The following is a 23,850-nucleotide window of genomic DNA, read 5'->3' as shown; positions in this document are numbered from 1 at the left end:
AAGTTCTACCATACCAAAGAACTGTGTCAGTTTGGATACGTATTTAAGTTACAGCATTTCCAGTCAAGCTTTGGCATTTTGGTTTTCTGTTGTTTTTTTGTGTTTTTTAAATCTGTACGTCATTTTATTCCCCAATGCATAAATTAACCTTGTAACCCTCTCTACAGTGTAAACATCCAATAACTCTGATAAGGCACATTTCTTTTTTTCTTTTTTTTTTATTTTATTTTATGAGTACAAGCAAGACTGAATCATCAAAACTTCACCAAACAATACTAAAAAAGTAACTCTTTTTTGTCTCCCCCACTGCCCCTGCAAGGGTGGACATTTGCCTGAAGAAACCTAGCCTTTGAACAAAAGGAGAAATGAGAAACTCAAAAAAAGAAAGACCTTTTGTGATACCTTAAAACTAACTGCACGCTTGAAACAAAAAATCATCCACAACTTTTATGAGACTTTGCCAAATAGAATCATAACCAACATGAACAGCACATGTTTTCCATACACAGGCTTTCACTGTATCTTGCTGCAAAGTACTGCATATAGCATGCGAGTGCAGCAAATCAGCTCTTTCTGGTAGAAGCCTCTGTACCAGCGTACTCTGAAACCTATCACCCACCATCAGCAGCCTACAAACTGAGGGGAGACTCTCTTCCCAAAGAAGTTACTGTGGCACGTTCACAGTTGCTGACAAAGTTCAGAAAGAAGCTCCAGAACCTATGGTGGAGGTAAAAAGGAAAAAAGACCTGCTTTTGACTTGGCATGAATCCATATTCCTCCAAGGGAGTCCCCAGGTGACTGACTAAATCTGAGCTATCATCACTGTAGGAGTGTTTGTTTCAGATCCCATGTAACATTTGATCTAAGCAACTCAGATGGAGGCAAGGCCCTTAAAGCTAAAGGAGTCTTAATCTACGTGCACTTGGTACACAGAAATTATTTCCGTCATTGCTGGAATGGAAACAATTGTAAATATATTAATACTTCTAGAACAACTGTAGTCTGAGTTACTGTATATAGTCGAAGTATTGATAACTAAGTACGATTTCTTCTTGTACGTTTATCAAGCAGTAATGGAAGCTGTAGTGTGCACCATAGCATACATCCACTGGTCCACTGCAAGGAAGATGCAGAGCAAACTAAATGATTGTGAGTTAAAATTGAGTTAATAAATCTTCTAGTGAAGTGGTGGTACGGATCACGGCTCTCATAGCAATGTTCCATCACCAAGTGAGGGGGGCTGCCCTCCCCAGGACAAAGAGAGAAAAGATCATACTAGAAGTTGACAGTATTTTTCCCTGGTCTGGTGAAGTATGAATGGTAAACAGCACGCAAATGAATCAAGTCATTTTAGCACTGCTTTTAAGAACAAAATTCTTAAAGTTTTGTTATTACGGAATGTGAAAATATAGTGAATGAGGTAGCTGTTGGAAGCACAGAAAATGTACCTGCATTATGCAATACATACCACTGTTAAGCACAGTCACTTAGAGAGATCTGTTGATCATGACAGCAAACAAACAGAACTGTTCTTCTGAGGTTCACCTAACGTTGAAGTTACACAGCCTGGTAGGATGATATTTAGTTCCTCTCTTCAATGAAGAAAGGAGCTGATGGTTTGGTTAAAAAGGGCCTATTTTTCTCCGAGGCCATGGGTATCTCAACCCATGGAAATTATGAAAAGTGTCCAAAATGTTTTGTTCATTGTCATGCAACTGAGAAAGGGAGTAACCTGTTGTTTGCCTGATTATTTTAAAACACCAGTGATTGCACATTAGGTATAATTTAAAACACAGAACATTTATAAAAATTAAGTGGTTTGAATTTTGACAATATTGCATAGCTTGCAGGTAATAATACAAACATTAACTCAGGGAGATCCCATCTTGCCTAAAATTAATGGAAAGTGAGAAAGAATTTTGCAGCTAATTGAACAGCTCGTATTCTGCATAACACAGGAAAATGAAGTACAGGAAAGTCATCACTGATCTTTAGATTCTGTAGCAACCTTTTCTTCATCTACCAAAGGAATTTCAGAACAACAAGGGATATTTCATTTTACCAACGAAAATTAATGCTGCTGCTGATGAAACCATCCTCTCCACAGGATGGTTAACTCTGCTTCTTGTAATTCAAAGGAACAAGTGTTTTTAACCATAAGACACCTACACTGACTCTATGCCATTTTTATTCCTTTTAAATCATTTTAAAACTGCAACAACACATTTTTAGAACTCAAACAGTCATTGAATGCGTACTGACGATTATGTTACAATGATGACAAAGCTACATATGGAAGAATCATGCCGAATTCCCTGGTAATAAATTATCTCTTCTCTAAAAACTCATTAAGACATGGCAAGGGATGAGGTGAGAGAAAAGAATATAGTCTGAGTCAGTGGGAAACTTCAGATTTCATACCTTGATTTCATCAGATAAAACCATGTCATGGTTTAACCTCAGTCGGCAACTGAGCACCACACAGCCGCTCACTCACACACACACACACACCCCCAGCTGGGGTGGGGGAGAGAATTGGAAGAGTAGAAGTGAGAAAAACTCGTGGGTTGAGATAAAAACCAGTTTAATAATTAAAATAAGATGATGATGATGCTAATAATAATAATATACAAAGCAAGTGATGCACAATGCAATTGCTCACCACCCGTCGACCAATGCCCAGCCAGTCCCTGAGCAGCGGCCCCCCCGGCCAGCTTTCCCCAGTGTATGTACTGAGCATGACGTCACATGGTATGGAATATCCCTGTGGCCAGTTTGGGTCAGCTGTCCTGGCTGTGCCCCCTCCCAGCTTCTTGTGCACCTCCAGCCTTCTCGGTCGGCAGAGCATGGGAAGCTGAAAAGTCCTTGACTAGTGTAAGCACTGCGTAGCAACAACTAAAACATCGGTGCGTTATCAACATTGTTCTCATCCTAAATCCAACACACAGCACTGTACCAGCTACTAGGAAGGAAATTAACTCTATCCCTGCCGAAACCAGGACAAACCATCTTAAAGTAATTCAGCCACCTTCTCTGAAGCTTGACATGGGCCGTGTGTGTATTGCTTGCACAAAGGTAAGTTCTGCTCATAAAGAACATGAAAATAGAGACTCAACACATTGGCTTCACATGTCGGGACAGTCCAATTTGAAGACAATCTAGAATTATGTCTTATTTCTACCCAGCAGAGGAGATCACCCTAGCAGTTTTTGTTTTCATTTGGAATCTCCTGAAATATTTTTTTCTCTTTGCACCATGCTATGAGTTCAGACTGAAATTCTTTAAATGTGTCACTATTTCATTTTTAACCATGCTATAGGACAGTCATGGAAGACCAATGTTACTAACCCTGAACTAGGAATATAATAGTAATAATATGATTCAACCTGAGTACCGTAAGAGCTGTAATATTTAAGCATTTCCATTTGCTGCACTGCTGGATTTCTGTGCAGCCTCACTTCCCTATCTCCTTTTTTGTTTGGTGATTCATATTAGAATTCAAAGAAGGTGCACAGAGTAAAAATATTTATATAAAATATGAGCATAAACCCTTGCTATTTTGTAAGAGAGGTTTAATGGGACAAAGAAATTCCTTATCTTTCACCCTACTTTGACCCTTTTTATAGGTAAAAGTAAACACAACTGAATAAGCGTTCTTTAAAATGTGGGAGGTTTGTAAAGCATCTGCTATTCTCATTAGGTCTAACTCAATATGTGACAACATCGTCTTCATTTAATGAAAAAAAAATAGAAAGAAGGAAGTACAAGGCTCACTTCCCAAACTTTTATGGATGCAACACTACTATGCTTAACAGAGAGAGAGTTACCCCCAGTTACTAGAGAGTTGGTTAGTAAAGGAAACAGAGTATCAAAAGAGTAAAAATAAGGCTCTATGCATCTTTAAAAATTAGGTGGGGGACTTAAAGGACTACATTCAAGCTCTCAACGTTCTTCAACTGACTGTAATGGCAGAGGCAAGTAACATACACAAACTTGTTTAAGTAGCTAAAATAATTGTCCTAGCTTTCCTCAAGCAGAGTTAACTACATTTTAAAAAGTAGCACATTTGCATGTAACTTTGACCTCATTGCAAAGAAATTTCTCCTAAATGACATTACATCTTTTGCTAAGATATGCTTCAGAGGCAGTTTATAGTAATCCAGGCTTTCAATGCTTGTTACAGCTGCACAGTAAAAGTCAAGGTAAACCTACCATTGATAAATGGTAGGTTTTAAGAAGCATTAGCAACAGCGCTACTATTAAGCCTCCTACGCCTCAAGCAACTTTTGTTAATGCCATTGCTTGTGGTAAGCAATGGTATAGCTTCACTAAATTTTTGTATGTACTTAGGAGCTTAATGAGATTCTTGTAAAATTGAGATTCATCTTCATTATATATGCATATAAGCATTCGAATTAAGTCACTTGTTTATCAGCAAGATATGAACAGATCAGGTAACAAAACTGCAAATCTGTTCATTAATTTCAGCTTGGCTTAAAATATTGATGCTGTACAATGGCAGTCAGGAGAGCATGTTCGCTAACGTATCACCATACAGACTGAACATATGATGAAAACAATACACAAAGAAATATGACTTCTCATTGTGAGAAGGATATTACTGTTTTAGAACCCCTGAGTAGACAGAGCTGTTAATTCATTTTTCATATCAATTCTGTGCAATGGAAGGTTTTTTTTTTGTTTTTAAAGTCACAACATGGCAAGTCTAACTGGGACGTTCCTGGGATCTAATGTATTTGGAGTATTATCTATTGTAAATTGAAAACAAATGTGAGCAAACTTTTATACACAACAACTTACTTACTGTAAGATGCTCTGTTACTGAGGTTAGAGATAACATGCTTTTGTATGTACTTTACAAATACTTTTGTATTTGTACAAGAGCATGGCTCTTGAGAAGCAAATCCATGTATCAATGGAAAACACAAATGTTGTGATAAGAGTCACCTAGAACTTTCACAGCAAATGTGAAAGAAGTTCACAGAGAAACTTGATTTAAAGTAAAGATTCACAAAGCCACTGACCGGCAAACACAACCAAATTCATTTGCATTTGATTTTTCTTAACATCCTCAAAAACTTTAGAGGAAGAAAGATGGCTCTTGACATGGGTAGTTTTCTACATAATGCTACATAACAGACACTCACAAGATCCGGAGATAAAATTTTCCTCAAAAAGGAGTAACTGGAGGAAAACAAAAGAAAAAATTAAACACTGAATCAAACTATCACACACCAATAACTGAATTAGGTCTTGATCAGGTGCATCCATTCACCAGACAATCCTAAGAGATTCAAGCATATGAAGCAGCTGCAGCCACCTTCCAGTCTGCTAATGGGTAACTTTCCACTTTTCCAAAACTGCTTCTACTTCTCTAGCATCAAAAACGACTTTTGTTTTCCAACTGTTTATGTGATAGCCTAAACAGTCTCCAGCCCTTACTCTGAGGATCAAGCATGCTTCCATTTTGTGCTCCCACCTGTAAAACCTGACATTTATAGAGAGAATTACCCAGTTTCGTTTTGACAGGGACATGCCCTTTTTCACGTTCTTTAGGACCTTTCACCACTGGAGAATGTGTCACTGGTAGGCAGTAATCCGAAACCAGTTACATTCCTCAAAAACAAAACACAGAGCTAATTTGAGTAGGTCTCCAGTGATCAAAAGGCTGAGTTCAGGAAGTCAAGAAGAGGGAGGCAAATGGACTTGTAGCAGCCTAAGTCTGAAGAATGACTACAGGCTGTTATCTGATTATCTCATCGCATACTCTTTCTGGGCTACCCTACTGAAACTTCATTCTACCGCAAATTAAGTTTGAATGCATACAGCGAGTCTCCATTTCAGAAATTTTGTGAGAAAAACGTTTCAAATAAAGATGAAACCAGTCAACTACATACACAAAAAAAGCCCCAATTAAACAGGAGTTACATCTCTTATTTAATTGACTTGTAATTCAGCTGTCTGTTGGGTTCCTATTTATGCAAATATATAGCCTTCCCATTTACGAAGATCTTACAGATCTAAATTACACAGAAAATGTCATGTAATATTAAATTACAAAGCTACTTTGCACAGGGCTGTGTAGCTTAGAATAGTTTTACTAGTCTCTAAAGTGTCTAAGATATTTTAATTCTTGAAATATCAAGTGGCTAGCTATTTGATTAGAGAAAGTTACAGTCCCTGCAACATAATCAAACAGAATGGAGTCTGTGGGGGTTCAAGTACTCGTTTGGTATATTTAAGAAAGATATCACCTCTTTACCAGCAAGAAGTATCACCTTGTTTTTAATGTTTCTTTGGGCATAAGGATGGGTCATGGTTTCAAGGAAATAACCACAGAAACTGCAGGAAATACAGCTGGATTTTTTTTTTAAATCTCTCTCTCTCTCAAAAATAACATTATGGAGAAGATATAACAAACCCCCAACGCCATGAGTAGACCCAGGGGATCTTCAAACATTTTGGAAGGGCCACAAGAGGCTGAGATTGAATAAGAGACTGACTTAATTCAATTTGCTGATAATAAATGGTATTTAGATTTTGTTTAACAGTATTCATTGAGGACTACACTATCATGACTGAGATACACATCAGTGGAAGAAAATGTAGCATCCTCTGGATTAAATGAGATGCACACCTCAGCCAAGTCACCAAATAAAGGTTGATGAACAGAAAGGAACAAAAGCAGAGGGAAATTCTCTCCGCAATTTCATGATTTATGATTTTAGTCTCTCCCCCATTGTGGCTATCACATCTAAAGCTGTTTTTGAAGTTCTTAAAATACACACGTATTTAAGAAGATGAAACAGCTTTTTATATATTGCACTTCTGATATTTTTGTAGATTTGAAATCCCTCTACGTTTCCTTCTTTGCAATTGTGGAATCTATGCACAGTGTACTTAAGGAACACGTCCACCTTATTACATAGGCAACAAATTCTTTGTGGACTACCTCAACGATGAGCATTGGAACTGCTTAAAAAAGTTATCTGCATGAAGGAATAACAGACACGAAAATTTATTTTTAGTATTAACCCAAATCTGAAGTCAAATCTACACTTCCATTGAACGCTGAAGGAACATCATCTAATTGAAGTTTTTACTGTAAGAGGTGATAGAAAATGTTGTGATAAATTCCCTATCACATTATGAAACAAAGTGGTGCAGACAGGAGCTGCTTCTTCCAGCAGGAGCTAGCAGTTACAGCACAAAAAAAGCTTCTGCTTTCTATGCTTCACAGAAGTTTTTTAGTTAAACTTGCAGCGTCAAAGCATATAACCAAATGAGTACTCTAAATTACCTTCTGTACTTTGTAAATTAAAACCAAATAAAGGCAATTTTACTCTGTAAACATACAAATATTAAACTATAACATAAGGATTTATTAAACAGCAATTGTATATGACTACATGTATACAAATGAAAATGCTGTGGTGCTCAAGACAGGTGTACTGAGAAGCTAATCAAACAGTTCGCTGATTTGCAGCAATCCACCGTGAGTGTAGCTACAGTTTATAATGATGATAGCGTTGCAGCTGTAATGCATAGATTTTGAATTTAATGCAAATTTATTCCACCAGCCTTCAACTCTTTCCTTGTTGCTCATGTCTTCTGTACTATTTAAAGTGGTTTGGTGCTTTTGCACTGTCACATCACTAGCTTTTCTATTAAAAGCATAACCTTTTCTGTTAAAATTCTTTGTCTATAATCTGCTGGTATACAGTTAAAACTGTATACCATTGTACCTACAAATATTATTTCCAAATATAGATTGTGATTTTTTTCCCCTTACAGCATTGTTGGTGTTTATTTTCTGACACTAGCCCTCGATATGAGAGTAATTTTGAGCTGGATTAACAATTTAATGCTATACTATTGTTAGGTGGTGTACATTTGAACCCCTTTAAGAAGATTCTCATCTTTTATTTTTTTGTCTTGAGTGTTGGCAGAGGCTCTTAAAAAAAATTTGTGGTGATATCAGTATTTTGCATTCAGACCTTGTCAGTTAGACTCTCTACTGTAATCACATGAAGATGACTTGAGGCAGGGGGGACAAACATATTTAGCAACTATATAGCAGTTGAACTGGTACATGCTGCAGTGTACCAACCACTGAGGTCTACCTCATGTTTCTGGGTTCTGATCAAAAATTGTGGAAGACACAGAAACGCTACATGCATTTCAAACATTACTTCACGGTACATCACAAACCGAAAGAACGTGAAATAAGCACAGCTGTCCATGCTGCCTTGCTGCATGGACAGAACATTAAAACTTATTTTAAGACTCAACGAGCAGTGCTATAAAGTAAACAACAGCAATTAGATAAAAATCAAAATCTCTTAAACCTCAATGCCCACTCAAAATTACACATACAAGATACTGGATATAACATTTGGGAGTAACCAATCAACAGATAATTTAAACAGGTTATACATTTACTGGATAAGCATACTTCCAGTTAGCCAGACACTAATTAATTTTATCACTAAAAGTGGTAACAAGGAAACAGCATGATCATAGATCTTAATCATGTGCATTTACTGTATTATATGATGCTCAAGATCCTTCTGATATAAGAACTATGAAAGTCCTTGGGATTTTCTGTGACTGTGAGCAAGACCAGGCAAAGGGCTCAAGTAAATGCACAAATTTATAGTCTATTTCCTTTGCCTGCTGTGAGAGTTATGAAAATCCAGCCCTTCTTCTAAATTTATACACCAACAGCATTTATGTAACTTGTCTAAAAGTTAGGAGTTTCATCAGAGCTAGTTAACAACATTAATTGTTTAGTCAACAGAGAGATCAGTGTTTTCAGACAGTGACTCACCCAGTTCTGAGCTAGCTCTTCAACATGACACCAGATGAATTGCTACAGATTACAGAGGAAGCCTATAAAAGCAACTTAAAATAGATACCTAACTTTTGAATTGCAAGGTTTCCTCTCATACTTCAGTACCCCAAATTTGATATTTTTTGACCTACACTTGGCCTTCCATATGAATGCTTAAAACCCTTTCATGTACACTCTCTTCCTTTAAAATAAGTTGAGTTTAAAGGGCATACAGGAAGAGATAAGCATTACAAAGCGATGTGAACATACTTGACTGCTCCTTCCGTTGGCCAAATACTTAGAACTAGAGAGATAATTTGTGGGCCACTTCTTCTAGAGAAAAAAAAATATTTTGTGTTTCTAAATCTGCCATTATTTTTTCTACTGTTTATCTGTGCAACAACCATTCCAAACGTACCCTATTAGATCAAATTCTGTCTATCCTGCCTCCTATTACACATTGCAGTTTGCATGGTTATCTGGAGAGGAAAACACATCTATAAATTGAAATTAAGTATACAAAAATCTAACAAACATTAAGAAATAATAATTTCATGAAAGCATAAAAGTAGTGAGAACGCACAAAAAAAAAAATCTAAATTTCTACAGTGATACAATACCTCTTCTGACTATTTTTCTATTTTCCTATGTCTGTATTAGTAATAATTAACCGTCTGATTCCTTCATTGCTTTTAAGTCAGCGCGTCAGAGGCAGCTCACACTTATATTTTTATCTTCAAATAACATCAAAGCAAGCAGCTGTTACCAAAGGTGTGGGGGAGCGGGGAAGATGTACTTACTTGCCACCTCCAGCGACGCATTATGACTTACAGCTTCCCCAAGGTAATTCCTTGCCACACAGACATAGACCCCTTCATCTGGCCTACTCTTGCGCCCATGGACTATGCGTAAGAAAAATAAAGATCCGCTGGGCAGCAGCATGCGGTGGGAGCGTGGATCATCCTTGTCCGTTTCCACTCTTTCCCCCCCCTTGTACCACTCGATGGTGGGGGTCGGCCTTCCTTCAGCTTTACAGTTTAAAGTTGCTGGTTCTCCTTTGGAAACAATTAGATCAGAAGGGTGTTCGACAATTCGAGGTGGGAAATCTTCTTGCCGAAGACGGGAACCTGCAAGATAAAAATGCAAAACTTTCTTAGGAGATCATTGCCAGGTACAGTCACTGTGATTTGCAATACAACTACTTAACCATTATCCTGTAGTACAGGATTTAATAAGAACAGCCATTAACATCTTTTTAAAGTGGACAAAAAAAAGAAACCACCAAACAAAAAACCACCTTAATGCACTTAATTGTGTGCAAGGTTCTCCCAGGTGAATACATTGAAAGCATTTTTTCAACAGGCAGCCTATATTAGTGAACTAAACTGCCATGTTCCTAAATCACATCCATTTTCATATTGATCTATTCATATACATAAATTCATACATACATGCATATGTACATGTAGAATTATGAAAAACTAATCCTACAGATACTCTACAGACATCAGACCATCTTTACCAGCAAAACTGGTACCGTTCTAATTCATAACACAAAGTCACAGTCAACCTCATTTGACCTTCTGGAAAGCCCATTAATTCATACAATGTCTGCAGAGTAAGTCTAACATCTCCAGCACCCACAAAGTTGCTTTATTTTACTTGTACTGCCAGCTCTTTTTAGTCACTTGTTAAGCAGTACCATAGAGGTACAAATGCATGGAGTGCCTGAGTGCTTCTTACACCTTTTGTTTGTGTCAGGGAAAACTAGAGCAACTTTTTACATTATAAAATTTTTTACTGTCTCCAATCTAGAACTCTGATACAATGTGAGACTACAGTATCGGGGATAAAAGAAAAGTTACAAGTAAACAAGATACTCTTCTAGAAAAGTATTCAGTTTCAAACTAATTCAAACTGCAAGCTGATAACTGGCATGAAAAAAAACTGTAATAGTCTGGCTAGATATATACCACAGAAGAATATGGCAACCAACTGGGTGCCCAAGAATTCCAAATTAGGAATAAGCAGCTACCAAAACACTTGGGGTTTTAAATTGTTGACTCGATTTCAGACTACTATTTTCCTTATTTCTCTTTTTCTTGATATACAACTTTGCTATGGATAAAATTAGTCTTTTGGGTTACTAATTCCTGATTATTAAAATTTTAGATGCCAAGATTCTTTATTAACATTAGTAACATGGTTTCTGAACAGCTGTGAAGCACCAGAAGAAGTACAAGATCTATTCACTGCAGGTTAATAAACCATAAATTGGTATGGAAAAAGGGAAGGAGACAAGGAGAGGAGAGTCCCAGAGAGAGCTCTGTTTTCAATATATACTATGTGTGTGTGTATAATATATATATTTATATATATAAAATAAAAATATTCTAAAAAGTTGAACTTTCATGTAAAGTTTATTTCACACTTCTTTCACCTCAAGATAATCAATTCAAATTAAATGTCACACTAATCGGCTAGCACTAACTGCACGTTCCCAAATCTCTGGTAGTACAGCTTGACTACATTGAAATATGTTTGCATTCTATATGCAGTAAAAGAGGATAGTTTTATATGAACATTACTGATCATTAAATACAAAATAACTCAAACAGCAATAAACCTACTCTGTAGTCCTCTAAGGAAAGATAATTTAAGTAGTATTATATTTAGGACTATATTCCTAAATTATAAGAAATATTTTATCATTTATCTAATTTGCCGATTTCTGTTTGGATATTCATAGTATTACTAGATTTTGTAGTATTTAAAGCAAACAAGTAATTATATTTTACATTTACTTTTACCTACAACAACTGCCTGAGACATGAAAACTAGAACTATGGGCAGAAAGAACGGAAGGCAGGAAACTCCCAAATCCTTTTGCTGGCTACATACCACTGTGCAGCCCAGCCCTGCACATCACTATAAAGCGAGATTTTGAGCTGCACCTCCTAGAGGTAGGGCACAGGCCAAATCCAGTGAGAGGAGAGCTAAAAGTACAAGAGGAGAAAATTGTGCCAGCCAGCACTGGTCTTTTGCAGTAGCTAAAAAAGCCTCTAATACACTTCTGTTTGCCCTGAGAGCACGTCAGTCATTGCAAACTGCATTTGTGTCTACTCATCCTGAACTTTTGCACAGCTTTTGGGAAAAGACCTTCATGCAATAATGCTACCGTCACAATTGCGGTGACCAATTTTAGATCTCTCTTTCCAAGGTAAAAATACTTAGACAGGGATAAAAACCTTATTTTGTTTATACTTTTACTCACTTATTATGTACCTCATGAGGAAAGGCACAGAAACAAAGGATTAGAGAACTAAAAAAAAAAAAAAAAAAAAAAAAAAAAAAAAATCAATTGTTATAAGTCACTCTGGAAATATAAAAATCCAAGTTCAATGTAAAATGTTTAAAGATAGTCAAGAACTGTTTCAAAAAACAAAGTTTGCACATATGCTAGTATGTATCACATTCGTATTTTCACAGATTACGCTAGTCAGCCAGCACACAATATAGTACAAGCCTCCTATTGTTTCTGTCAGCCTGGCCCAGATCACAAATGAATGAAATACCACTTTCAGATATATTATACGCACACTTTCCATACTGACATTCAAGTCACTGTACACTAACTTCAAGTACTGTACAGAATGAAAGTTTAAAGACTGACCTCTAAACTTTCTTGAAAACTGAGACTCAAAACTCTTTGGGAGGAAAAAGTCCTCAGGAAACTCCAGGAATGCTCATATACTTTTTAAATTTCTTTGCTGGGTAATATTAGAGGAATTAAAAAGACAGGAATGTCCATTAATTTTTTTTTTTTTTTTATCCTGACATTTTATAAAGTAACATTTCTCTAGAAAATTTCATGAAATTGCTTGAAGCAGAAAGGGACAAAAGTTGCGTGAGTAGTTGACTGGCACATAGTGAGCATTAACCACAGATTTAGTGACAACTGCCTGAGGGGTATAATGGCCTTGACAACAAAGTTATAATCTTTCTACATATCTACACTTTTTTTTTTTTTTTTTTTTTTTTAAGATCTTTCTTTCCTTTTAGCCTAGTTATTTAAGCTGCATTTACGTTTTACTGAGAAGCAGCAGCTTCAATTATCAACATAAATCTTACAGTGGGCACCAATCCTGTAATTTTCCCGTCAAAAATCCTTCCCAAGGGGATATTTGGTAAAAAAAAATAGAAACAGAACACCTATTACATGCTGGATCTGCCATTAAATATACAACAGAGTTGCTTTTTCTTTCCCCCAAAGATGACAGCACTGGATTACAGGAACTAACCAACTTGTGTTCTCTGCTTTTATTATAATTCAAGTCTTTCATAAAAAGTCAACAGGATGCCACCAATTAAAGTATGCCATACTAATTATTTCATGCTGCTACTTAAAAGAACAATTATATGAAATCATGCTTCCAGTTTCTTGGACTGTGCCACAACTATTTTTACAAGAATATAACACTGAAATAAACAGATGTGAAGGTTCAAAGAAAGTTAGCATTAGATGAATGCTAAACTCGTAGAGGCAAGATTTGCCTTTATTCCCACCTTAAAACCTCCTGCTGGTAGCATATACAAATATAATGTATTGAAAAATAGCAGGGAATGTGTTTAAATGGGAAAGCTGCTGATATCAGGGATACAAACACTGTGCTGTTCTCCTTTAGGGGGAAAACAAAAAAGTTATGTGCTACTGGAACAAAGTGCCTCAAATTTGAACCATGCAGCCTAAGACAGTTAAAAATCAAGACCATACCTACAGTCGATCAAAACTTCAGCTAAGGTAGATATGGAAAAATCTTGATTTCCCAAGACCCATATATCTAAATAATAATTTATCCTAGGTCTTATAAAAATGCTGCATGACAGACTGCATTTTTCGCCACGTGCCAAAAAGCCAGTATACTCTTGGCCCCATTTCTTTTCCATTTCACAAATACAGCGTTTAACACTGATTTTCAGACCACAAGATCTCAGCTCTTTTATTGAAACGCTTTCCATTGTAACATAAGACCTGAGTGACTGGCCTAATTGCTATCAAAGTTATTAGTAAAATTCTAACAAACGAAATCACAGGTTTAAAATCAGAGTTAGGTAGTACTTACAAACAATTATACTTCATCAGAACATAAGAGCGTTCCCAATTCCCCAGTATTTCCACTACATATGACTTAACCTCTTTCAGAAACTTTTCAGAAAGCGGGGGGAATTGTTTTGTGGTTTTGTTTATGTTGACTGGAAAGATGTTCCATAACTGTCTTGCTCTAGTGGTTAGAAAACTTTCTCTAATCCTCAGGTTAAACATATCCCTGAGTAGTAAATACCTCGTTCTTCCTGTGCTTGAGCTGCCCCTTAATTCAGATCTCTCCACACACTTCTTGGGATTTTATCCCTTTGACATGCAGATTGCAACCTTTTCCTTTTTTACCATCCTCTTGGATTTTGTGTTCTTGTTGCTGTTAGAAACCAACAAACTAATTGCATCTGATTTTCCCCTCGTAAGATTCGCTCACCTCTTCCTGGTCTTAAACTCTAGATCTAAAGTTTATCCTTTTGAACTTGGAAGACCCAAACCATACACAGTTAAGAGGCAAGCAGACTTTGAATAACATTTCAAGCACACACTGCAAAGCAATGTCACATCATGTCACAGGGGAAAAATAACTAAAGAAAAAGTCAAAGTATTTTTCTGAAAGTGGCTTTTCTGCCCGAAGACATGCAGCTAACCTAACTTACTGAGTTTACCTGTTCTCACAGACAACAAATAATTTTCAAAGAAAAACAATAGGACGAGGAAGTTCCGCAGAGATCTTGTTCCACTCGCTTTCTTTCTCTCAACTTCTCCATTATTTTTTTTTAATATTCTTACTCTTCGTATACTACCCTTGTTCAGCCTAAATAAAGCATCCGATTCCTTGAGCTTTTTAGCCTGCAAGAATAGTGCATATTAAAAAGCAACTATTTTGACATTTCCTTTACAGATACTGCAGTCTTCCCTCCATAACCAAAGACATGAAGTAATTAATGAAGGCCGTAATGCTGTGCCTATGCCTTTGGATTTTCCCAAAACAGTCAACTGTGTAAGAACAGAAATTTCACTTTTGAATTCTGCTTTGGCATAAAGCACAAGAACCAAAACTGCATTTAACTGATATTTCTGAAACACTGATTTGAGAATAGCATTGGTCATTGTACATCACTTTAGACTCAGTAGTTCTTCGTGCAGAGAGTTTGATTTACAACAGCTGTTCATCTCTAACAACTGAGTATTGAACATAGAGTCTAGAAAAAAAAAGTTACGCTTTTTACCTAAATCCTGCCATTACTTTGCACAGTCATAACTGTGAACATTTCCATAACTACTTTAAAAGGATGCCACCTTTATGAACAAAAATGTCAGGCGACAGAGATGTTACAGTCCTGCAAGTAAGTCGGTATTTGTACACTAAGGAGAAAAATGAATAGTTGGAACATATCAGCACTGTTGTATCAGTTGATTAGTGCCCACCCAGGACTACAGGTTTATTGAAATGCATTTTAAGATGTGTTTAACGGTTCCAAATACTGATCTGGGAATAGGTCCAGTTCTTTCCAATAACTTACATACCATAAAATGTGACAAGCAAGGCTCTCGCTTTGGATCAGTAGAACCTGCAATTCCCCTACGTGTTCCCAATGAAGAGTAACATCTCCATTTCTTTTTCTAAGCACACAATGGAAAACAGGTGAGCAAGACGTAAGTAAAGAGAAAAGCACTGAACACTAAGTGATCATTCCTACCATGAAACCACTGCGAAGTTCCGTGAAAAAGAAGTTGTTCTTTTTTCATTTTACACCATTATGTCAAGGAATATTTTGTTTCCCTCCTTTAATTGCTGTGGGAGTTCCTGTTCCTAGCACGAGATGAAATTATTAATAAATGTTGTTCTTCATTATTTCTGTTACTAAGGGATATTTTGGGGTAATGCAAGTTGCACTTTAAATACAAAGTGTGATTGTAAAATATAAAAAGAAACTTTGTGGGCGACGGCTTTTAAACTTAAGTTGTAGGCACCCACAAAATATTTTTCCCACTTAGAAAGATATCCTTTAAGTATTTTATGTTGCTAAGACACCATGAATTACAATTACATTTCTGTCGTGGCTACCACACTACCAGGAGATGTCAGAAACCAGTAATTTACTGTACACTTATGGCTGGAAAAAAACTAGAATAACCACAGAGAGCCTGGAGTTTTAAGCCATGTCTGTCTGTTTCTCTGAAACAAGAGATTAAATGGGAGCTGTACTAAAAACGCCTCAAATCCAGACTGATCTTGTGCCTGGCTCTTATACTGAGAGGAGATGTAACCCAAACATTGGAAGCTATAGACATTAAATTTACACAATACTTATGTACTAGTCAACTGAACAGGAGTTAGATGAAGTATTACAGCAATAAGCTAAATAAACAAGGGAGAAAAATAAAAATCATTTATACATTATGTTGGTTTAAATGGTTTGTTTCTGTTCCTTATTCTGCAGCAATTCTGGACATACATGATTCGGTCAGAAAAAGCCATACATTTTTAGACAAAAAGACTTCTGGAAAGATGTATGGCATCTTACAGTTATGTAAATACTCTGCCTGGTGGGAATGAAAAAAAATATTGGCAGGTACTGTATTGCACAGATATTAACACTGAGTCTTTGTTTTAATACCTAAAGACTTATTTCCCAGGAGATGCTAAGAGAGACTAGCTCTCTGAAATAATCACTTTTAACAAAGAAGCTGAAAGCAGCAACAGTAAAAGTCATGCTTCAGTTTCTTAATCCAAAATTAAATACAACTCTTTAAAATTGCTCTTGAACAAACCGTTTATTTTCAAGAGACGTAGATGTACAGTCAATCTTTGTTACATGAACACATGCTACTGGTTTGTCCAGCAGTTAGCATAAATAAGTCCTGACCTGGTTATTCATTAAATTAGCTAGAATATAAATTTAAAATAATATTATTTATATTGAGCTATGTAAGATGCTGACATCTACATAAAACCTCAGGCAGCAGGTAATGTTCCCAGTGTAAGGAAGTGTTCAGTTTTATTTTTTCTTTCCCTCAGTTCTACTTTCTGGCAAGATATTTATCTCATCTGACTTCAGCAGATACTGGAGTAGTCTGAGATAGCAGTATTTAGAGCACTGACGTTTGAAACCAAACTTCACTCAAAAAAAATTAAAATATCCTACATCAAACTGGTAAGTTGGGAATAGTATTTTCCCTTAATGAAAATAATCCTGTAACTTCATTAGTGTTTTCTTTAATAATGCAAAATCAACTAAGTTGCTAAGCCACTATCCATCGTATTTGAGAAGTCGTGGCAGTCCAGTGAAGTTCCCACTGACTGGAAAAGGGGAAACATAACCCCCATTTTTAAAAAGGGAAAAAAAGAAGACCCGGGGAACTACAGGCCAGTCAATCTCACCACTGTGCCTGGGAAGATCATGGAACAAATCCTCCTGGAAGCTATGCTAAGGCACATGGAGGACAGGGAGGTGATTCGAGACAGCCAGCATGGCTTCACCAAGGGCAAGTCCTGCCTGACTAACCTAGTGGCCTTCTATGATGGACTGACTACATCAGTGGACACGGGAAGGACTACAGATGACGTCTATCTGGACACCTCTGTAAGGCCTTTGACATGGTCCCCCACAACATCCTTCTCTCTCAACTGGAGAGGTATGGATTTGATGGGTGGACTGCCCGGCGGGTGAGGAATTGGTTGGATGGTTACGTCCAGAGGGTAGTGGTCAATGGCTCAATGTCCAGATGGAGACTGGTGACGAGTGGCGTCCCGCAGGGGTCCGTATTGGGACCGGTACTGTTTAATATCTTCATCAATGGCATAGACAGTGGGATCGAGTGCACCCTCAGCAAGTTTGCAGATGACACCAAGCTGAGTGGTGCGGTCGACACGCCAGAGGGACGGGATGCCATCCAGAGGGACCTGGACAAGCTCGAGAAGTGGGCCCGTGTGAAACTCATGAGGTTTAACAAGGCCAAGTGCAAGGTCCTGCCCCTGGGTCAGGGCAACCCCCTGTATCAATACAGGCTGGGGGATGAAGGGATTGAGAGCAGCCCTGCCAAGAAGGACCTGGGGGTACTGGTGGAGGAAAAGCTGGACATGAGCCAGCAATGTGCGCTTGCAGCCCAGAAGGCCAATCATATCCTGGGCTGCATCCAAAGAAGCGTGGCCAGCAGGTCGAGGGAGGTGATTCTGCCCCTCTACTCTGCTCTGCTGAGACCCCACCTGGAGGACTGTGTCCAGCTCTGGAGCCCTCAGCAGAAGAAAGACACAGACCTGTTGGAGCGGGTCCAGAAGAGGGCTGCAGAAATGATGAGGGGGATGGAACACCTCTCCTATGAAGAAAGGCTGAGAGAGTTGGGGTTGTTCAGCCTGGAGAAGAGAAGGCTTTGGGGAGACCTTATTGCAGCCTATCAGTACTTAAAGGGGGCTTATGAGAGAGATGGGGACAAACTTTTTAGCAGGGCCTGTTGTGACAGGACAAGGGGGAATGGCTTTAAACTAAAAGAGGGTAGATTCAGACTAGATATAAGGAAGAAATTTTTTATGCTGAGGCTGGTGAAACACTGGCACAGGTTGCCCAGAGGGGTGATGGATGCCCCAATCCCTGGAAACATTCAAGGTCAGGTTGGACGAGGCTCTGAGCAACCTGATCTAGTTGAAGATGTCCCTGCCCACGGCAGGGGGGTTGGCCTAGATGACCTGTAAAGGTCCCTTCCAACCCAAACTATTCTATGATTCTATAACTATGACCCAGTGAGCAACCACGCTATATTCAAAAACAAACACAATAGTAATAAAGCCTACTTCATTACTCATTTTGTCTTTGAAATGGCTGGAGTAACGCTGGGAGGTATTTCCTACACTGGGATGATACTGAGAAGAAGAGCACAACAACCAGACTGAGAATGGCTGAGATGCACCCGAAGGCAAGCTCGTCTTTAGAGATTTGGATGTGACAACCTGGCCATAACAAACTGCTTGGAGATGATCATACTACGTTGCAGGATGAGTGCAGCAATGGGGGTTAGGCAGGTACCGGGGGAGCACAGAGAAGACTGTGACGTTGTGAGAGCTGCACAGACCCTGGAACGGCAGTCAAGACCGTAAAAAGGATGGCTGGGGGAAACGAGGTGGCACAGGATTATCGAAAGGCTGTAAATATTAGATAGAACTGAAGTAAAGAGTGACTGGAAGGCCAGTAGGGAAACAGATACTTGAATACTGAAGTGATAGGACTTGATGATAATTGGATAATTCTGTGGATAACAGTTGGAAATATATTGGAAATGATCACTGGTTAAACAGACGAGTTGGGACATGGCAGGAAGATCTGGGACAGCTCAGAGCAAATCACTGCTGCCCTTTTCTTCCCTGACAGATTGTGTTCCCTACAGAGGGAGGCCTGACAGCTCTGATCCATTGTCAGCAGCTTCACTGGCACACCTGAGAAGAAAAACCAACTACAGTAAATGGGAAAGTGTGAGAACAGAGGCTGGTGTGAGACACCCAAGAACTGCCATCTCCAGGGCTTGCTCTTCTGTTGAGCAGTGAAAGATTAGGAAACAAAGAAGAGACTGTTAGGCCCTCCACCTCTCCGTCTTCCATCCTTGTCCTCAATCATGTTTTATTCCGGACAGGAACTGAGTATCTCGTTGGCTGTGAACCACTGGTTTGCCGTTTGGAACAGGAAAACAGCTTGGAGAAGAACAATGATAGCGCACCAAAACCAAAAGAGGACTCTTAGCTGCACTGAAGGAACCAAGTGAACTGCCAATTTAGTGAAAATGCCTAGGGCTCAAAAATATATCAATATATTATATAAAAGATTATGATATTAAAATACTGACATATTTATGTTATATATTGTGGTTTATTTTTATATATATTCCTTGTGGATAATTCAGATGTCAGACATACTGATGCAGAAAAATTGTACTTCACCTTGAGGTTTGTCTGTAATCAGTGCCAACGATTTCATCTATTTGTGGCGTGTTTACAACACACTAGGCTATTTTACTCCAAAGTTTTATCTATGTGGACAAACAAATAAAACTCAAAATATCCTTCTGGATGATCATACACATTCATAAAAAAAATATCTAAAGATATACCTGCTTTTTGGGTTGTTCTATTTTAAAATCATTTAGTCATGAAAACAAATGTAACACATTCTCTTCATATTATTTCAGATGGGTTGACCCCACATTCTTCCAGACTTTTCAAAGCCACCTCCTACTGTGCATAGGAATACCAACTTCTAATTCATTTCCAGTTCCAGATTCAGTGTGAGATTGAATCTGATATTGATCAACTGAATGTTAAAATGTCTGCAAGATGCTGAGAGAAGGGAAAAAGGATCCTCATTTCCACAGGACTATCGGGAAGCCAGAGAAACAGCAATTCTCAACAGGGCCACTGGTTTTCTCTTCTCAGCTGTATCGGGCAACACTCCTCAACTCTGTGACAACAGAAGCCCAGTATAATAACATCACAGCCAATAGCATTCCTAGGCTTTTGCCTGTACGAAAATTGGCACATCTCATACCACTGATATTGCCATTTATTCTTGTGTCCAAAATAAATTTAAAGAGAAAAATGAGGATTCAAAACACCTATCCAAAAATCCTACTTTTTAAGACGATTAAAAATTTCTTTCAGATGCAAGGGTGAATGAAATATCAAAACTGCCCTCATGAGTCCAAATGTTAGGTATTAATAGGAGGGTTATGTAAGCTGAGGAATAAGTTTGAATTTAATTACTCCCAGTGCTCATAATTTAGAAAAGATTAAAAATGGAATAAAAATAATCACTATTAAGTACTTCAGTTTCCTTATTTTTATTGTTATTATTTTAATGTGTTAAAAATTTGGATTAAAACAGCTTTCTTCCACTCCATTTAAATCAATTTGACTTTTTGTACAACATTAAGTTTGGACAATTACAAGAAGGCCAGGCCAAGTTGTTACTGCAGTAACACAATACTGTCATGTTTTAGTTGCATAAGGAAGAATGGAAATTTAAATCCAAATTAAAAACTATTTTCAATGAGTTGTTTACAATTACATGTAATGTACAGACCAGTATCAATTAAAATATTTTATAAATAAGTTTTTAAAAAAATAAAATCAAATAACCATTTATTTAAAAGCCATCTATCCCTACCCTCTTTCCAAAACATACTTTTATTCATATATAAAGCTGAGTAAATTAGTATGAAAAGCGTAAAAGGCAACACACTCTCGGGGAAAGCAACAAATATCTCCTGAGAGGAGACTTGTGTACTAAGAAGCCATGATGTTGATTGCTATACCAAGTAACTGACATCCACTGCATGATGACTGAAGATATCTTTCTACTGCTGTTTTTCACCAATATAAAGGTATGTCAAAACAGCAAACAAACTTTCACCTAAAATAAACTTCCACCTATCAATGCCATCAAAATCATCTTTTTCTGAGCAACTGTGCAATGTTTTCCCTTTGACTGTGTTTGAATTTCTTGTCCCTCACCAGGCCAGAAAGTCCACTGGGTTTGTTTTTTGTTTCTTCAAAGTTTTCTTTGGTTCCAAATTCAAACTGAAAATCAGAGATCTTCCATATGCCCATTTCTTTTACAATTGCTTCTACTTACTCCTTTGCATAAAGTGTAACTTTACAAGGCTAACATTGAATCCAGCTGCAGATGAATGGCATTACACACAGAAAGCCACATCCCAGGACTTCCTTAAATGTACAATAGTATGGGCCCAGAAGACTATCACTCAGTGATTTTTCTTCTCTGAGGGATGAAGAATTTATGCATGCTATTATCATTATCATTTAGATGAGGCGCTTAGGGACATGGTTTAGTGGCCATGGTGGTGTTGGGTTGACGGCTGGACTCGATCTTAGAGATCTTTTCCAACCTTAATTACTCTATGAGTCTATGATCTGTGGTCTGATTTCCCATCCCAGAGCATGACTGCTGAAAATCTAGTGCAAAATCATCAAAAATTTCAACCAACATCTCTGCCACTCCTATACCTTCCCAACTGGATTTTAGTTCTGGTTGTAGTGAAAATGGTACAACAACTTGAATACAACCACAGTGAAGACTTCAGTATCATTCAGTGGCTACCACAAAGTTTCCTAAGAACAGGGCCTGGAGAAGTTCCATTAAACAGGCTTCTGCATTTACTCTTACGTAAACTTTAAGTCATCTTGATCACCTACACCTTGGCATCCAGAGTTTTCACACTTCAAGCTCTGAATCATGTTATGAGGAAAGCTCTCTGCTAGATGCCAGGAAACAAAGCCACGCAGGGTATCGCTCAGCTCCATATCAGCTCCTCCTCTACCAATGCACACTGCAAAATTTCTCAGTTATCCAAATACTAAAGTTAAGACCTGTACAGAAGAAAAATTGGTTCACTAAGTAAGAGCTACGTTAAAGTGACTGTGGTAGAAGACATCACCCTTTTACACAGTGGAAAAGCACAAACAAACAGCTCAGTGAAATTTCTCCATGACCTCATAGCTGAGCACGCGGAGACGTTTCAGCCAACAAGCTGAATGTTACTCGTAGGAAGAGTGAAGGGAAAGGCAGACCACGGTACCTGCTATGAGAGGCACTTCCCCAGCTAGCAGTTTGACACTCTGCCAGACGAAACATATGAGTATAAATGGAACTGAGAAAAGTACAAAGGACTTTCATTTTTACTTTACAATCTCTAGAAGATTGCTGAATTAACCTCTCCATTTTCTCAACATAGCACTATGCCTTCTTGATAAAAGACGATTCTACAGTATATACACAGCTACATATAAATATATATATTACAGTTAGCAATGTGGCTTTTAGTGTTTCTATTTCATTTTATACAACACAATCTGTGAATAAAGAAAAAACTCAAAGGCAATAGTTTCAAAACGAATCTAAGTTTCAAAGCACTCTCTGTAGACACTAACTTCAGTCTTCAAGCATGAAAGTTATACTTAACATCTCTCTATATAAAATTAACAGGAGAAAAAGAAAAAGCATACTCTATCAAGTCAAGTTGTTACTGATAAAAGAAATGGTAAAAAGAAATGTTAACAGACTATTTTCCTGAATATTCATAGTGAATTCTTCAGAAAACCTGTAGCTAATAGCCTAAGTGCTCAGCAGCCTGAAATGTATTTTAACATTTAAAACAAAGCTTTTGAGATGTCCTATATGATACGCACACTCAAGGAAGATATTTTAATATCTTACCAGTTTTAGGCGAGTTATTAACTTCTTCAAGAAAAAGAACTGAACCACAATTTTAAGGATAATTGTCTGAAGTCATTTATACTTTCAGAAAACAAAATATTTGAAATGGCCTGTTAAAGGATTAGTAACAAATCCCTAGAGGAATGCAGCCCACCTCAGACAATTTTCAACCTTAAAAGCAAATTCTGACATATCCAGAACATTAATGAAGACAATGTTTATACCTTACATAGCATGCTAAATGTGAGAATTCTATGGATTAAAAAAAAAAATGCTGTTGACTCTACCTACTGAAGCGTATAATGGAATGAAAAAAAGGTTCAAGAAGGGCAGTAGCTTATGGTTGTTGAGGATGAGATTTAAGGAGTGAAGAACATCATTAATAGTACGAGAAAAAGTCAGAAAAATATAATTATTTGATCAAAAGAAAAAAATCGGGAGTGCACTTTTATTTCGGGTATTTTAAAATTATTTTAATTAATTTATGATTATTTTTAATAGCTAGTTTAACAACTAGCTTTTGAATTACTATTATAAAGGGTTCTGGTGAAGGGATTAGAGTGCTGATAGAGAAACAGAGATCAATATTCAGAGGTCAAAAATGGAAAAAGGAATGAGAGGGGAGAGGTAAGAGAAAGACACAGTGCTACATAACCATGAGGCTGAGTCAAAAGTAG

At 37.5% G+C, this 23,850-nt stretch overlaps 1 protein-coding gene across 6 annotated transcripts in view; it reads right to left on the bottom strand.

The window, feature by feature from the left end:
- ROBO1 (roundabout guidance receptor 1) overlaps positions 1 to 23,850 on the bottom strand; it is a 777,783-nt gene that overhangs the window by 279,314 nt on the left and 474,619 nt on the right. For all 6 annotated transcript variants that reach the window (XM_076351850.1, XM_076351840.1, XM_076351865.1 and 3 more), the window contains one exon: positions 9,655 to 9,981. In XM_076351850.1, the coding sequence (XP_076207965.1) occupies positions 9,655 to 9,981 (327 nt within the window). The remainder of the gene's footprint in view (positions 1 to 9,654; positions 9,982 to 23,850) is intronic.

The sequence above is a fragment of the Aptenodytes patagonicus genome, chromosome 1, assembly GCF_965638725.1.
Source record: "Aptenodytes patagonicus chromosome 1, bAptPat1.pri.cur, whole genome shotgun sequence".
NCBI classification, from domain to species: Eukaryota; Metazoa; Chordata; class Aves; order Sphenisciformes; family Spheniscidae; genus Aptenodytes; species Aptenodytes patagonicus.
This window is presented reverse-complemented; position numbering and strand designations above follow the sequence as displayed.